Source organism: Mus caroli, chromosome 10, assembly GCF_900094665.2.
Source record: "Mus caroli chromosome 10, CAROLI_EIJ_v1.1, whole genome shotgun sequence".
Taxonomy (NCBI): Eukaryota; Metazoa; Chordata; class Mammalia; order Rodentia; family Muridae; genus Mus; species Mus caroli.
The window spans coordinates 65,048,823-65,065,861 of record NC_034579.1 but is presented as its reverse complement, the minus strand read 5'-3'; the positions used below and the strand labels follow the sequence as shown (position 1 = coordinate 65,065,861).

General features: G+C 45.7%; 1 protein-coding gene across 5 annotated transcripts in view; it reads left to right on the top strand.

Moving 5' to 3' along the window:
• Positions 1-17,039, top strand: part of Bicc1 (BicC family RNA binding protein 1) — a 219,437-nt gene that overhangs the window by 198,840 nt on the left and 3,558 nt on the right. For 4 of the 5 annotated variants that reach the window (XM_021173984.2, XM_029482953.1, XM_029482955.1 and 1 more), the window contains 5 exons: positions 2,050-2,089; positions 2,452-2,606; positions 7,860-8,016; positions 11,018-11,178; positions 12,553-12,652. In XM_021173984.2, coding sequence (XP_021029643.1) covers positions 2,050-2,089; positions 2,452-2,606; positions 7,860-8,016; positions 11,018-11,178; positions 12,553-12,652 — 613 coding nt within the window. Of the gene's footprint in view, positions 1-2,049; positions 2,090-2,451; positions 2,607-7,859; positions 8,017-11,017; positions 11,179-12,552; positions 12,653-15,300; positions 15,381-17,039 lie in introns of all 5 variants that reach the window. The other variant, XM_029482954.1, reaches the window with a different exon arrangement.

Below are 17,039 nucleotides of genomic sequence, written 5' to 3'. Positions count from 1 at the left end.
CGATGCTCGTCGGTTACGAGAAGCATTAGAGACATGTAAGAGATGGTGTGCCTCCTGGATTAGTAGATATGATTTTCTTCTGTAGCCTTGGAAATAGAGAGAGTAGACTTCTTGCCGTTTCAAAAACGGTTATGAGAAGAATGAGTGTGGAATTTGAGTTCTGTGGAAGTTGATGACAACCGTGTGGCTTAAATGTTCATGGTGGCTTCAGACAGCTTTCCTCCAGCCCGCCCTGCCTGATCACCATTTTCATAGCGTGACTCAAAGCAGGAGACTTGGTATCTCATCTTCACATAGATCATATGTGAGAGGCAAAGATTTAGTGCTTTGTGGGTAACACACATAAACATTTTCCTTTCTGCACAGCATTACTGGGAAGGAGCACCTGCCTGGTAATGAATTCTCTCTCTTCAGCCCTGCCACCTCTAAAACCTTCACAAAACCCTAGAAATAAAAACAAATAAATAACCAACCTGCTGTGTTAAGTTAATTCATAGAATTAAGCAACACTACTTTCATTCCAGTGTGTGAATGAATCCTCCTGTTTTGTTTTGGTTTTTCCTTTTAAATCCATTGCATTTGAACATCTTCTTGACTATTGAGGTGGACAGAATACAAAGCTTTCTCAATATATCAATGTTTAAAAAAAAAAAAACCAACAACAACCAAGTTCCCTTTATGACCCTTGCGCCATCTCATGGTTACTATCTTCATTGTTCTCATATTTGGATCCCATGAGTAAGTTCTATGGTCCATTTGTGTAGGTTGGAGACCAGTATTCTCACAATGACTCTCTTAATAAGATGTGTTTATGCCATTAGTGGAAATCTGGCTCCAAAATTACCAGGAAATCCGTGAGAATCCCTAGTAAGCTCTGGCATACTGAAAACCTGCCTCTATCTATGGCTGAAGACAATAGCCATCTCTCCATCACCCTAAGGCAATGGCCTCTCTAGCACTCAGTTTTCACACATCTCTCTTCTTTGTCCTCCAGAGACTCCCAGTTGTTTAGGCTCCAGACAAGGTCTGAAACATTGTATCCTTCACAGAGCTCAGCACAGTCTTTAAGTAGTAGATCCTCTGTGTTTTCCTTCACCTTGCCCCTAAGAATTAAACTTGATTTTTAACTTCCAGTTCAATTTTAAGTTGTCCACCCCCCAATGTCATAAAATAGTGTCATCTAAAAACCAGGCTCTCGGAGGTACCACCATATTTATAATGCTACCGTGTGTGCTGGGCCGCTGCTGTTTATCATCTGGCCCAAGGTTATTCTTAGCTCTTTGCACCCTCTTCCGTGTTCCATTCCAGACTATGATAACCTGGGAACCTTATATATGCTAGTACAGACTTCTGGGAGACGAGCCAAAGAGCTCTTGCCAGTAGGTTCTTGATCTTCCTGGTAGGTCTTTAAATCAAGTCTTATCTGTTCTCTAGACTGGGGAGGTGGGAATGGGTTAGCATCTGGGATGTAACCATGCTGGCATAGCTTGCTTCAGAAAGGCCTGTCGTCCTGGTTTCTTCCTAGTTAGCTGTTTAATGTTCTTAGCATGGACCTGTGGTCCTTTGGTCTGTGCAGTACCAGGGTATATAGGTTTAATCTTACGCCATCATTAACTTCCTGTGTGATATTAGTATCATCCCAGTAACCATCTTGCTTACCTATGTAAAGAAGGATACTGAGACAGAGGGAGAGACAACCGTTGCTTGCGGCCATTTTGTGACATATTCCTTTGATGCTTGTGCAACTATTAGGCTCTTCATGTTTGCAAACAGTAGTCCTGATGTGGAAGATACTCTTAATAAATGAGAATTTACTTTAATTATGTAGGGAAATTCCCTACTCTCACCACTGATGTCAAGTTAGACAAAAGTAGATTATTTCAGTTGGTTTTGAAGGAGTGTTTAAGTTCATCACACTTGTGTTGTATGTTTGTGGTCCCATGATGCAGAGCTTAGCTGATAGGTCAAGCAGAGTCAGGAATTATTGGTAGGATGCTCTGGAAAATGGTGACAAAGCCATTATTCATTCTCTCTGTGTTTCTTTTTCAGGCATTTGATTATGAGCAGAAGAAACTATTAGCCACCAAAGGTAAGTGACCAAGCAGTGTTTCCTACCCAGTATTTCAGTACCCCTTCATTTTAAAGTTCTCCAAGTGTTTTGAAAAAAAAAAAAAACAAAAAACGGGTGTTTATAACAAGAAACCCAAAACATTTGAGTTCATGATGCATGGATTCTGCCGAAGTAAAATGTATCTTGTGAGATACATGAGCCTAATTAAGGAATCCTGCAGGCCTTTCCACATTTATTTTTCATTGGATAAAATGTTTTATTCTTAGGCATTTCATGTTAAGGAATAATATTAAGCTGTAACTTTTTCATAGATTGAAGAAACCTTGTTCCCCCTCAGAATTACATTAAACACACACCTGCTTTCTATTCTGTTTTCCAAGCCATGTTAAAGAAGCCAGTGGTGACTGAGATCAGAACACCTACGAATACGTGGAGTGGCCTGGGATTCTCAAAGTCCATGCCGGCAGAAACCATTAAGGAATTGAGAAGAGCCAACCACGTATCCTATAAGCCCACGATGACCACTGCCTATGAGGTACATCTTTTCCCAGAACAGCTAGCTTCATCCTGTCCCTGGCTCTTTATGGTCATAGGGATAGACTGGCTTGGCTCCCTCTCTATTTTCGTGAACTCGTCTAAAAATGGATGTACTCTTACACTGTAGACTTTTCTCTCCCTTCCAAGTTGTTAATCTATATTTTCGATGGACATTTAAATTTGGGAGTAAGTTTTTGTTGGATGGAGGGTATCCTACATGATAAAGTGGGGTTAAGATCAAGCAAAGAGCAGCTGCAGTGTTTCATAAAAGCTCACAAAGAGTCCTTTTGTCCCAGAGTATCACTATCAAGCCACCAGAGGGGAAAAGGCAAGTATTCAATAAAAACAGATTTTCAAATCTGAGTTAACTTCAGTATGTTAAGATATGCCAGGAGCTCGGCAGGAAGCATCTCAAGCAGTGGTTCCAACATTCTTATGTTTCCCAGATGTTGGCTGCACAGCTCCACGGCGAGGTTGCAATCTGGCATTCTTTCGGGGGAAGGTCCCCCAAACTCCATCCTCCTGGCCAGGCTTCACGTGACTCTGAGCAGACCCTGTCCTTCTGAGAATGTCAGACTTTGGCCTTGAGGAGTGGGGGTCTGGCCAACTTGCACACAGACAAGCTGGGAGATTGTAGGCCGTGGGTGGGTAAGAATGATTAAACAGCACCATCAGTCTCTGTCAGCCCCGCTGGCTTCCAGTGTGCTGGCTGTGGGCTTCAGAATTGTTACTCTAATAGTAGCATTTGGAGATGGAGTTCCTTTCTCCACTGACTTCTTTGTAGTAAGATTGTTGCGGCATACAGGGCAAAAGCAAATACTTTGACTTTTTTTTTCTTTCTCTCTTTCTTGAGCAAGAGAAGAAGAAAGCATTATTGAATAGTCCCCTGCCCGTCCCCTGGGGAATTCCATTGTGGGGGGGGGGGCGGGTTACAGTAGCCACCAGGCAGGCAGGCTCTATTTAAGATCTTCAGAAGCAGGGATATGGGGACCATTATGCCTGCACTTTGGGGCTGTAGGTGTCCGCTCCCCCTCACGATACTAGGGCTCTGAGAGGAAATAGCATCCTCTTTTGTTAGCAGAAGAATTAAGGTAACAATGAGACTTGGCCCACACCCTGCAGTCAGTAGTCCAGTAGTCCGCCTCCCTTGCCTCTACTTGCCGCAGAGTAGAGTGTGGGGTTGTCAACCCCCATGCTGTAGGTTCTGAAATGAGACATTTGACTTTAGAAATGCCCTTCACTTCCCCACTCGGAGCCTGACAATAGCAGGTTGGGAATTATGCACAACAACAGAGGTCAGGGGTAGAACTTGTAGTGACTGATAAAATTTCACCTGTTGTGTATATAGATTTTGTGAGGCTCCGTGATTCTCATCAGCTTGCGTTTACTTTGGGGTTGCGTTGTCGGGTACCTAGTCATAGTAGGAAGCTGCCATGGGTTCTACTGGAGAACTGTGTCGATAGGAAAAGCCAGGCTTCTGAGGGAAGAGATTGTCTTCCTCGCTGGAGGAAGGGAATAGCCATTCAAGTTGTTCGTGCTTTTTGTGTCCAACGTGACAGTTTCAGGGTGTTTCGTGGGCACTGAAGAGATCAGTGGTAGTGACCTTGCCCTTGATTCGCTTACTACTTCTGTGCTTTATGTGGTGTGTGTTCATGGATAATTTCGTGCAGTCCCCACAAACTTCTAGTTCAAAAAGACGCTCCCAGAGTGGGTGTGTCTTCATCAAGACATAGGCCAGTAAATGTGAGAGAAAGACTTGACCTCGTTTCACAGAACGGACTAGAGCATCTCCTTAATGAGCAAACTCCAGGAGTGCACGGGGAAAGATGAACTGAGGTAGAGCCATGTGACATGGATCTCTCTCTGTTTCTGTTCTTTCTCTCTCTCTCTCTCTCTCTCTCTCTCTCTCTCTCTCTCTCTCACACACACACACACACACACACACACACAAACTGATACATAATTTTTAATCACTTGGAAGAAGAACCTTTTTGTCAAGTTCTCCAAGATCTCATGTGGTCACAGGGACAGCCTGGCTTGGATGTGTTTTGGATATGAGCTACAGTTGATGCCAATGATCCAAGGAAACACTGCCATAAGGAGTGTTTAGTGCTGAAACACTAATGATGTTTTTGGACAACACAAACAAGGGACCTTGAAATGTTCTTCACTCTTGCACTTACCCAGGGTCAGACAGATGACTTTCTGGGGGTGGAAATGTACAGGGCCACTGTCTAGTAGCCAAACTTCTCCTGTGTCTTTGTTGTTGTTTTGACTGACTTGGGCTAGCCTACTCTACTTCCCTGGCTGATGTCAGTCAGTCCAATTGTGCAGGCAGTGACAGTGAGACACAGAGAAGCCCCACGGCATCTGCTTCTTTCCATTGCCTCTCTGAAAGCCAAGAGAGGTAGACACTGGATTTCCTTAGGAGTGATGCTCTGGACTTGCTTCAGTGCCAGGTCTTTCTTCATAGAGAGAGAGGACCCCCATGCAACATTACTGAGTCATCTGTGGCAGCAGTTCCACAAGCTTCTGCTTTTCTCTCCTAGCTCAAAAGGATTAAAAACAGGAAAGATTCAGGCTGGCTTCCATGGATGAAGGCTGTGGGGAAAGATCTAAGAAACAATAGAGGGCAGTTCCTATTGGGAGAATGAGAGAGTGAGGGGGAAGGGATGGAGGAGAGAGGGAGGGATGAGTGGGTGTGTGGGTGATAGGTGGATGGGTAGATGGATGGATGGATAGACAAGAGATGGATGGATAGAGAGATGGGGAGAGATAAACGGATGGATGGATGGATAGATAGGCTAGATTATAGATAGATAGATAGATAGATAGATAGATAGATAGATAGATAGATAGGAGGTGGGGAGATATAGATGGATAGATAGGTAGATAGGATAGATACAGTATACAGATGTCTGCCATGTTTAAATTGTAGAGTGACTAGAACCACCCTCGCCTTCTTTATTTTTTACTCTTATTATAAAAAAAAAAAGCAAAGAGAACATGGATGGTAGCATGTGAGCTGCAACAGCCTTGGCTGCTGCTGTCCCAGTGGCCTAAAGCTACCTAGCCCACTGTGTGCCACGTGCCTCAGCTCCATACTGCAGGAAGCTTGCTTGGTGTAAGAATTAGATACTTTGAGTTCTGGGCTCTGAACTATTGAAAAGCTGGGGTTGAGCAATTCTTCAAGTTTTCACACAGCTAAGTAATTACCCCGTCCTCCCTAAAAGTTCTTTAGATGAGAGGCAGGCACTTTCCACCTTTCCTTTTCCCTGCCTGCTTGGTGTTATTAGTGGATCATCAAAAAAACAAACAAGGTAGCTTTGAACTGAGCCTCAAAGGCATTTGGGATTTTTCCCATTTTCCTTCTGCCCCGTCTACCTCTCAGAAGCGCAGGGGTCACATATTCTCCAAAGCAAACCAAAGTATGAGTTGGGAACCACGAGTGGTTTTCAACTTCCCCAAGACTAAGTAAGGAAGACAGGTCTGATAATGTTTCCTCTCACAAAGCTCAGTGTGCACGTGAACCGCCCAGTGGATATTTTAGATCTGCTACTGGAAGAGCAGGGGCCACCATCTTTGGAAATCATTTGACTTGGATCTGTCTGCCAGGCGAGTGGTGAAGGACACTCAGATGTCAAGCTATAGGATGCTAGCCGCTCCTCAGGGCTGCAGCCTTTGCCAGAATTCAGTGGATGTTGGCCCTTGCTACTCTGGATTTATCTTGGTTTAGGATATGAAAGATATTTTCACTGTAAGATCTAGGGATTTTTTTTTCCCTATCTTTAGAAACCATAATTTCCCTGTAGGGTTGATTTAAACCAGCAAAAGTATCCTCACTGATGCAGGAAAGGGAATCTTTGAGTGTGACTCAGCATCCCTGAGACCATCCTGTGGGGCACCACGAGACACACGTGAGTGTGCAGCTTTAGACAGTATTGCCTTCTGGTAGGAGAGAAACAACAAGAGCAAGGAGGCAGAGGGCAGTCAGAGTCCTAGTCCTGCCATGGAGGCTGCTCGAACCTTAGGAACAGATGACAGCATGCTGGGAAATGTAGGTGACAAAATAGGGCCGATCTCACAGGATCTTGGGAAAGAGCATCGAGTCCAAGGATAACTGGCTTGGCTGTTCTAACATCAGAACTCACTGGAGAGGTCTCAGAGCAGAAGGCTCTGGGGCATCTGAGATGAGGTTCCATCAAGGCCAACCCATGCTCACAGTCGAAGAAGCACCTCTGCCTCTAGTTAAGTATAGCAGAAGTTCAAGAATGTACATGGAAGCATAGATTGTTTCTGATTTGGTGCTTAAAAATACTAGCTGTCGTGGTTTGAATATGCCTGGTCCAGGGGGTGGCACTATTTGGAGGTATAGCCTTGTTGGAGTAGGTGTGTCACTATGGGTGTGGGCTTTAAGGCCCTCCCCCCCAATCCTAGCTGCCTGGAAGTCAGTCTCCTCATTGCAGCCTTCAGATGATGATGTAGAACTCTCAGCTCTGCCTGCACCATGCCTGCCTAGACGCTGTCATGCTTGAGGATAATGGACTGAACCTCTGCACCTGTAAGCCAGCCCCAATGAAATGTTGTTCTTGTAAGAGTTGCCTTGGTCATGGTGTCTGCTCACAGCAGTAAAACCCTAAGACATTAGCCTTGTTTTATGTGCTGGATTACAGAGGGAGGCAGTAAGACTAGCAATGTGAAGAGATACCATGACCAAGGCAATTCATAAAGGACACCATTTAATTGGAGCTGTCTTACTAGTTCTGAGGTTCAGTCCATTATCATCATGGCAGGAAGCGTGGCATCATCCAGGCAGGCCTGGCACTGAAGAAGGAGCTGAGAATTCTACATCTTGTTCTGAAGGCAAACAGAAGAAGACTGGTTTCCAGGCAGCTAGGAGGAAGGTTTCTCAAAGCCCACCCCTACAGTGACACACTTCTTCCAACAAGGCCACACTCCCTGGGCCAAGCATATTCAAACCACCACACTCAACCATGACAGTTTGAAACTATAAGAAGGATTCTTTTCACTGGGGACTCTGTGGGCATCTGCATAGTCAGGTCCCGTTGGTGAGGACCTTACACTGTATATGTTTGTCTTTGATATCTTCCTGAGAATGGGTGTGCCCCAGTTGCTGGCAAAAAAAGACATTGTGTTGGCATCGTCTGCATTTATTTTATCCATTTCTCCCTCCCACTCTGGGACGTCCACTTTGTTGAACTCTTCCTTCCCTGGCTTGGACTCTTTCCAGGGCTCCTCATTGTCCCTCTCAAGGTCCAGCAGTCGTGAGCACCTGGCAAGTGGAAGCGAGTCAGACAACTGGAGAGACCGGAATGGAATAGGCCCCATGGGTCACAATGAATTCTCAGCACCAATCGGCAGCCCCAAGCGCAAGCAGAACAAATCAAGTGAGCCCGATTTCCGGTTACGCTTTCAGGCATCGGCCTAGACGCCTTTCCTGAGGGGGCCAGGTGTAGGCAGCTCACTCCCGAGGTGTGAAGGGCTTGGTGAGAGTCATGTGTGTGCAGCGTCTTTCCAAAGACTTCCTGATTCCTCCCTGTCAAGGGCGCTCAGTTCCCTCCTCTCAGTGGGTTTTGTACTGGCATATACTCTAACACGCGCCATCCCCAAATGCCATCATTTACTGACCGACCTACCCTGTAGGATTTGAGATCTGTGAGTCTGTGATACCTAGGAATGCTTACTGAGTACCATGCACCAGGCCGCGCCTCACATTTAGCAGGAACACATTCTGTAGACATCTGTGGAGATAATCATGCAAGCCTTTGCACACTCATACGCCTCCACCTGTGAAAGTGCTTGAGTAAAGTATGATCAAAGTAGCACATTGGACAACTGAAGGAAAGCTCACTATTAAAGGTGAAAATTGGGCTCTTAAATTTTAAATTTTGGAATGTTGTACATGAGTACTGTAGCTACACCATTTTCTCCCCTCCCTCCCATGACTTCCTCTCTCAGTAGCCATGGGTTGGTTTCCTGTAGCTCTTCAGCTATGGGGTGATATCTTATGGGATTTCCCCAGTGAACATTGGCCTATCAGCTGGTTTTGTCATTATGCAGATCTTGTTTGGACAAGATGGCTTAGCATAAACAGAAAAAAATCACTCCAAATCACGGGCATTCTGCCCAAGCAGATATGGCTGAGACGGAGTGGGGTTGTTTTAATCTGTAAAGGCATCCACCCTTCTAGGTGGTAGAAATGGGTAACCAGACAAAAGATGGCACGATGACCATGAAGTGTGTTGATAATGCCTTCTTATTCTGGGTTCTTGGCAAATTGGGAATTCTAAAAAATGTAGCATGAGATATCTGAAGGAATCACAGCTGAGTGCAGTGGGCCTCATAGCCCTCGAAGTTGTAGTTAATCAGGGTGGCTGGATTGTCAGGTGTATCCAAGTTGAAGATGGGTCCTGATCTTTACCAAGTCCAAATCAGAAAGAGAGGTCAGTCAGGCCAAGTCTCCCCACTGAACCATTTGTAGCTGGAGACTCCATCAGCTACTGTCTGATTCTCTAATGACCTACAGTGCAGTCAGCTCAGAGGCGGGCTGCTATTCCACACAGGGCTTGGGATGGGGGTGGGTATTTGCCTTGTAGCCCAGTGTAGGATGGCTTTGAGTTTCTCCTTTCCTTCTGCTAACATTAGATACTTACACTGATGGTACTAAGTTGTTGAATTAAAAGTTAGGTTTAAGATGAGTTTGTGACAAAAACAAAACAAAACAAAAAAGGGGGATGGGGATGGGGGATAATGGGGCTCAGTTGTCTTGCTTTCCCCAGGAAACTGTAAAAGTATGAGTCGGGTTTAAAAAGAAAGCAGAGGAACTGTCAACAGCTAACACGGACGTACTGGACATACCGACGATCCACACACACAGTGATGGGCCATCATAAATAGTTCCCACTGGGGTCTCTATTTTCAAATCTGTTTACATTTTTAAGGATATGTTTTACTCAGCCCAGATCTACAGTATAGGTAATACTTTAATGCTCACAAAGGGCATGGGCGTGGCCACTTCTTCTTTATGCCCTGGGTCTTAGCCTCAAAGTCTCTTCCTTCTTAGCAGTCTTCTCTTTATACCACTTGCTCAAGTGTACATTTTGGTAGCACCCCCTTTGCTCTCCCGGAAGGTAAGTTCATCACTTGGACACAATTTACACTATCACTCTGCTGTCAGCTCGTACACACTCAAGGGCAGTGGCCGCTGAGGGGCTCCGAGGACATGGCTTTGTAGCACCCTTGAAGTACCCTTTGGTGGTGGTGGTGGGTGCTTCTGCCTTCCTTTCCAATGATGGCCCAAGGATCTTATTTTAGGTCCCTTCATATTTCTCCCCTAAGAAAACACTTGTTTTCAAAAGGAAAAGAAATGTTAGTGAATGACTGGCCTTTGGGATGTTGCAGAGAGCTGCTCGGTTTGCATGGGGGAACGGGAGGGTGTGATTGGTGACTACACCGATCACATACAAAGCAGACTCTGAGGTTTTCCTGCTACAGAGCCTCGGAGTGGCCTGCATGGACCTGCCTGGCCTGGAGGAACATCCTGTCTCTCTGTCTGTCTCTGTTTCTGTCTCTCTGTCTCTGTCTCTGTCTCTCTCTCTCTCTCTCTCAGAATCCCTCTTAGGGGCACATCCTTGCTGTGAGAGGATTTGGATCCTCACCAAGATAGGCAGTAGACCAGCATAGCCTCACACCTATGCTAAGACTCTCTGGAGTAGTGTGCTTGGGTGTCTGGTATGGTTCTGTGGTACTTCCCCTGGCCCAGGCTGTCAGTGTACTGCTCTGTTAGCAGTCTTCCTCAGAAACACATTTGCTGAGTCATAAATGAAACCCAGGCACCTCAGCCTCGCTGTTGCAGATGGTACTCACTCGGGAGATGTCCAATTTAATGCCCAGATGCACTCTCCAAGGCAATGGAATGTGTGTGCTGTAGCGGTACACAGTTCCTCTGACTGAAGAGGAGGCACAGGGTGGGGGGTCAGAGAACCACCCTGCTCTCCAAAGGGAGCCTGGACCTGTGGTCACTTCCTGTTCCTTTACCATGTCCCAGAGTTCCCTTCCGGCTCTTCATTTGATTCCCCGTCAAACCTGCTATAAAGAGCAAAGGCTCAGGGAAAAAACACAGCACATGATTATAAAGTGCAGAGACGCCAGTACAGATTTTCTGCCTCGCAAGTGTAACCTCTGAATGGCAGGAGCCTCCCTACAGCAGTAAACAGCAACGTCTCCTTGGTGTACAGCTCAGCCTGTGGTAACAGATTATCTTACCAGGCTCCCCCAGCCTGAGCTCTCGGCTCAGCCGAACGATGAAACCTGAAATGCTTGGTGATGGAGACTTTCAATTAAACCGCCTTCACCCGTGGCCCTGACTGCCTCTCCTTTGCCTTCCAGGAGAGCACTATCTAAGCAGCAGCAACTACATGGACTGCATTTCCTCGCTGATGGGAAGCAATGGCTGTAACCTGAACAGCTGCTTCAAAGGCTCCGACCTCCCCGAGCTTTTCAGCAAGCTGGGCCTGGGCAAATACACAGATGTCTTCCAGCAGCAAGAGGTCGGCCAGATCAAATCTCCCTTCCTGGGCATATTTGTTTGGGTTGTGGGTGTGATTGACCTCCAGGAGGAAGCTGCTCCGTTGACCTGTGGTTGTTCTTTCCTTTGGGCTTTTAGGTCAGGCCTTACTTAGCTTTGTTCGAGGAAAATGTGGTTTCATTTCTTATTTGGTATAGCGTGGTAACACAGAAGTAGAAAAATGGGGTTTACAGAAAAGTACCCCAACCATCCTTCCCCATTTTAACCCAGAGAGTGCACTGGGATATGGATGCAAGGGGATTGGGGTATTTACAGCTCCCCTGAGGTCAGCCTGGAGCCTTATCGTTCACATCTTCAGTCATAAGCAAAATGAACCGCAGCCTGCAGGGCACTTTGTCGCCTGTTGCCAGTGCTGGACGTTAGTAATGGGGCAGATAGGATCTGAATTCACTGCAGTTATCTTTCTAGTCCTGCAGGCTCCCTTCAAAATAAGAGCCCTGCCCTTGAGCTGTTTTCTCTTGTACTTTGTTGCTGAGGGCACAGGACACAGCTGCGCTATTATACAGCAAATCCTATATTATTCTTGAGAGAGTCTGCTGTGTTTGGTGACCCAAGGACTTGATTCTCATGCATGGTCTTATACAACAACGGGAGATATCATCTTGTGTACAGTTTGGTTTCTTCCTTTAACCAAAAGCTAACATTCTTCCCATTGGTAACTTCCTACAATCGAAAGCTGACAAACATTCTGTCCCCTGGACAGATCCATACCCTTCTTCCTCATCAGGTCACAAATGTGGTACAATATCTGTGTTGTTTTGTTTTAAGCACAGCTGCCAAGAGGCTCAGGACTCAGCTTATCTTGGTAGAATCGAGTTGTGCTTTTACTCTGTCTCCTGCTAACAATGATTTTCAGTTCATTCACTCACCGATTTCTTTATTTGCTTTGTTTGTGGGTTGTTGGTTTGTTTTTTGTTTTTGTTTTTGTTTTTTTGAGATGTTATTTGCTGGGTATGAGTGTTTTCCTGGATGTATGTATGTCTGTGTACCATGTGTGTGTAGTACCCTCAGAGGACAGAGCTGGACATCAGCTACCATAGAACTGCAATTACAGACAGTTGTGAGCCACCATGTAGGAGCTGGGAATGTAATCAGGGTCCTTTGGAACCCTGTTACACATCGCTTATGACTGCAACCAGTGCTCTTAACTGCCCAGCCATCTCTCCAGTCCCCACCACCCATTGCCTAATTTTTTGGGCCCTCAGGTTGGTGCCACCACCATTGGTATTAGGAAGTAGATGGAGTTAACGAATTGATATAAAGACGGGTCGACTGCACGATGATAAATAGATGCACACTTAACCGACTGGCTTTAGCTTGTTTCTGTTTTCCACAGATCGATCTTCAGACATTCCTCACCCTCACAGACCAGGATCTGAAGGAGCTGGGAATCACCACCTTTGGTGCCCGAAGGAAAATGCTGCTGGCAATCTCAGGTGAATATATGTTGAATTCATATTTTAAAATCTGAAAAACACTCTGCTAGGGGTCTCAGCACGGGGTGGGGGGGGTGGGGGTTCTGCCCATCAACTACTCAGTCCTCTGATACCACGGTGCACAATATACAGTTGGGGCGTAGTTCCTCCTGTCAACACGTAACTAATGCTGAGAACACCCTCCTACCTAAACAAGGCCCTGCCGGAAAGTCTGCCTTAGTGATACTGTTTCTTCTAATAGAATTCCTCACAAAAGATGTATCAGAACATAAGACAGGGTGAGCAGTTGGATTCTTTTAACCCTTGTGATAAACAAGGTGCTCAGTTTGTGAGTGGTTATTCTTGATTGGATGCCATGTTCAAACACGTATGCCCTTGAATGCCAGGGACATCAGCCTGAGAGGAACCGGGCCCTCATGGTTGCTTCTTGTCTGAACTATCAGACTTAATGCCTTATGATTCTTTTTCAAATGTTTTAGAAGAATTTGAGTCATAGGCAGAAGAGCACTCGTATCAGCTTCCCTAGTCTGCCTTGTGGGCGGGCTGTTGCATATTCATTTAGCAGGTGGTCTGTACGCACTCACCGGGGACCATACCAGTGACGTCAGGGCAGTGCACACGTACGTCAGTGCGCCTCTAAAGTGTTCATAGAGAGGAGAGCAAGAAGTCTTTCCAGCAGTGCTTTTGAATGTCAGGTTCATGTGTGCCCGGCCCTTGAAAAGACAGTGTCACTAAATAAAGGCAGAAGCCCAGCTTTCTTTGCTAGGGGACTGTGACTTTGCAGGCTGGGCCTGTGTGAACAGAACAGTTGCATCCGGCTGGCGAATATCCTTTCTAGGTAGTGTCTGCTAATCAGATTGGAAAATACAATTCAAAAACCTTAGTGATTGGTCATTTCACTTAGCAGCATGACCAGACCCACATGCTCCTAAGAAATCTTTGTCTATGCCTTAGACTCCTCCACAGTAGCGTCTGTGTATATAAGCTTCAGGATTCCACACCTCCCGGCATGGGTGGGAGTGGGGCACCAGCCTGTATTAACAGTATACAGGTAGATATGTAATTCCTGATTAGTCACGAGCTCATCACAATCTGTGAGAGGGGAACAGTGGGTTCAGAGAGGAGGCTTCAGCTCTGTTGGGCCCAGTCCCTGATTCTTGAGTCTGGGCCAGTTTGCAAATCTCTCTTGGTTTTGGCTTGTCGTGAATGTGAACTGTGGTGTGGAGACTGTGTGGCTCACCTTCCATTTCCCAGACCTCTCCTTTCATGAAATCCATCACCAGGCTTGATGAAAACAGAAAGCTAGAGAATCGGTGAATGCTCTTAGCGGGCTGTTCCAAACCCTTATCTGTTCCTTTGGCCGCCTTAGTAATAAGATTGCTTTGTTCACCATGATTACATAGAGCCAGACCATGGAGTCATTATTCTTAAGACTCTCATGTTAGATACACCCACAGTCTTTGGTTGATTTTAAGCGAATCTACCCCAGCCCTTGCCGCAGAGGACAGCTCCCAAACACTTTCACAGGTGGTGTTTGGGGTCTCAGGAAGCTCTCCTCTGGAATATGGCAATGTCCCTCAGTCTAGGTGTGGGAGAATGTGGAGTAAGAGAGATGGGGTTTTGAATCCTCTGTTTTTCTAATTGTCCACTATCTTAGGGTTTCCATTGTTGTGAACAGACACCATGACCAAGGCAACTCTTATAAGGACAACGTGGAATTAGGGCTGACAGGTTCAGAAGAGGTTCAGCCCATTATCATCAAGGCAGGAACATGGCAGCATCCAGGCAGACATGTGGGGCTGGAGGAGCTGAGAGTTCTATATCTTGATCCAAAGGCAGCTCGGAGAAGATTGTCTCCCATGTGGAGGGTCTCAAAGACCACTCCCATAGTGACATATTTCTTCCTACAAGGCCACACCTCCTAGTAGTGCCACCCCCTGGACCAAACATATACAAACCACCACATCCTCTTTAGTGTGTTCTTTGGAGGTCAGTGTGTATGTTTTGGAGACCGCTTCTCCTGATGGGCTCACAAGTTCTCTTGCCTTTAAAAAGGGAATTAGGTGCCAAGGGATGGCTCCACTCATCACGGGGTCTTTGATCTCTCACTTGAGGGCGGTTTGCCTTTACTGTGCTGAATGCATTTGTTGGAACCAAATCGCTTGCTTTGCAAGTCGTAATGTTATCATCAAGATATGCTTCATCGAAAAGATGCCTCTCCCAATTCCGCTTACCTGGCAACAAAGACTCCCGATCACAACCCCCAAGTATTCTACCCCAGATGGATGTAGGATGGCTGGGCAGCCCAGAGTCTTGCTTGTCTTCTGGTTAGATGATTCGCACAAGACTCCTTTGGAGAACTGTGCAGATTGTTAAATTTGTCCTGGGAGTTGTTCTTCTGGTACAAGGTTTTATCTTGGGGCAGAAAGTCTGCCATTTTAAAACCATAGGAAATGAACCTGAGATGTAGAGAGGCATCCAAGTATAGATCTGATTTTTTTTTCTTTTAAATCAGAAGATTCTGAGACTAGTTTAGTAACTGGTTAGCTAGCTGGACAGACTCAGTGAGAGGCACATTAGCATCCTGTTGACAAAGCCTCCCGCCACAGCGTCAGGTAGATCTAACATCTCCCGACCTATTCTTTTAGTTTGTGACTCTGTTCAGATCCGCAACAAGATCCTGAGAGCTGCCAGGATTCTGTGAACCTTGGAATTTCAAAGAAAAAAGGTTGGTATTTTCCAAAAAACAAACAAACAAACAAACAAACAAACTATCCCCTCAGGGTTTCTGAGACAAAAGAAGCGACTAGAGAGAGGAGCTCTCGTTTTTTAATCTTAAAAATGACTAAGACCCTAAAATATCATCAGTAGGACTTGACCTGACAACCTGTTTCAGGCAGGTTTGTTCCTTTTTTGTTTTGTTTTCTGAGCCTCACATGGGTTTACACTTTTAGAAACTATACCTTTGTGAATGACCTGTTATCCATCCCCCTAATGATCGTTGTAATCTTTCAGATGGCTGGCTGATGGGACCTTTAAAAAACAACTGAAAATTGCTTCATCGCTCCCCACTGTTTTATGTGCCCCTGGCACATACTCCTCTGCTGGGGAAGAATGTCCGCCCCCTTTCCTTACTTTTTCTTCTCTGTAATATGGGAACAAACCCCTGAGTTCCTCACTTATCCCTGTGAGGAAAATGGAGACCAAAGATGTTGGTCTTCTCTTAGTTTGCCTTGAAGCCCACTTGGTCCCATCTTGAATCTGACTTTTGAAGTTCTGTGTTTGTGGGCCTTAAACTACAAACCATTCAGCTTCTTAGAAGGAGTGCCATATTCTGTAGCGACATGGAAACAAGAGCCACGTCACGTATGCCAGTGTGTGCCCTGTTCGTAGCGCTGCCTTACCTCCTCACAGATTTCAAACGATTATAATTCATGGATGGACTGGGTCTACAGCAGTACAAACTCAGGCTCTGTCACTGGTCACACGTAAGTGGTGATGTCTCTGGGGACATTTCCCACTACCATTGGGGGTCCTAGTTATCTATGGTCATGAAACGTAGTGTTCGCTGGACCCTTGCATCAGGCAGGTTGGAACTCAGCTCTGCACTGCATTGGTGTGCCAGCAAAGGACATCAACTTTTGAAAAACCAGTTTTCTTATCTATGTAGTAGAGAATGCTGGTGTTATCTACCCTTTAGGGAAAATTTTATCAAAATGAAGGAATTCTAAGGTTATCTGTCATCACTTCTAAAGCAACAATATTATCTTTTCTCTAAGAACAAGTGTGTTAACAAAGAGAGGTATCTCCAAGGTTGACTTGACCCTTACAGTACAGACATTTACATTCTGAAAACAGTCAGGGGAACTGTTAGTGTGTGTGGAGTACCTTCCAGTACTCAGCAGACAGAAGTATGGCTGACTGGTGGTCCTTACCCTTCCGACTCATTAGAGACCCAATTGCTCTCTCATCCAAAGACTCCCTGCAGCTCCCATGGCTCACAGTATGACTGCAGAATTCCAAAGATGATGCATATAGAGGGGGTAGTATGAAACAGAGCCCTGTGCAAATATGAGGTGTTGAATCTCCTGCCCAAGTCCACTGAACATAGACAACGTCAAGCAAGTTTTACGCCCTCCTGATTATGGACAGTTGAGCAAATTGGAGAGGTTGATGTTTGCTGCTTATGAGAAATCCTAAGCTCCTGTCTCACAGTTCCCCTGGCATGGCTTCCTATTGTGTTTTCTGGTGACGCCAGGGTCTATCAAATACTGCTTGCAATGGTTAGCTGTGTGCCTTCCTGTTTGGTTCCGTACCGCCATGTGAAAATCATCAGATATGTTTCCTAAGTACTCGGGATCCTTTGACATCAAAGAAGGATTATTTT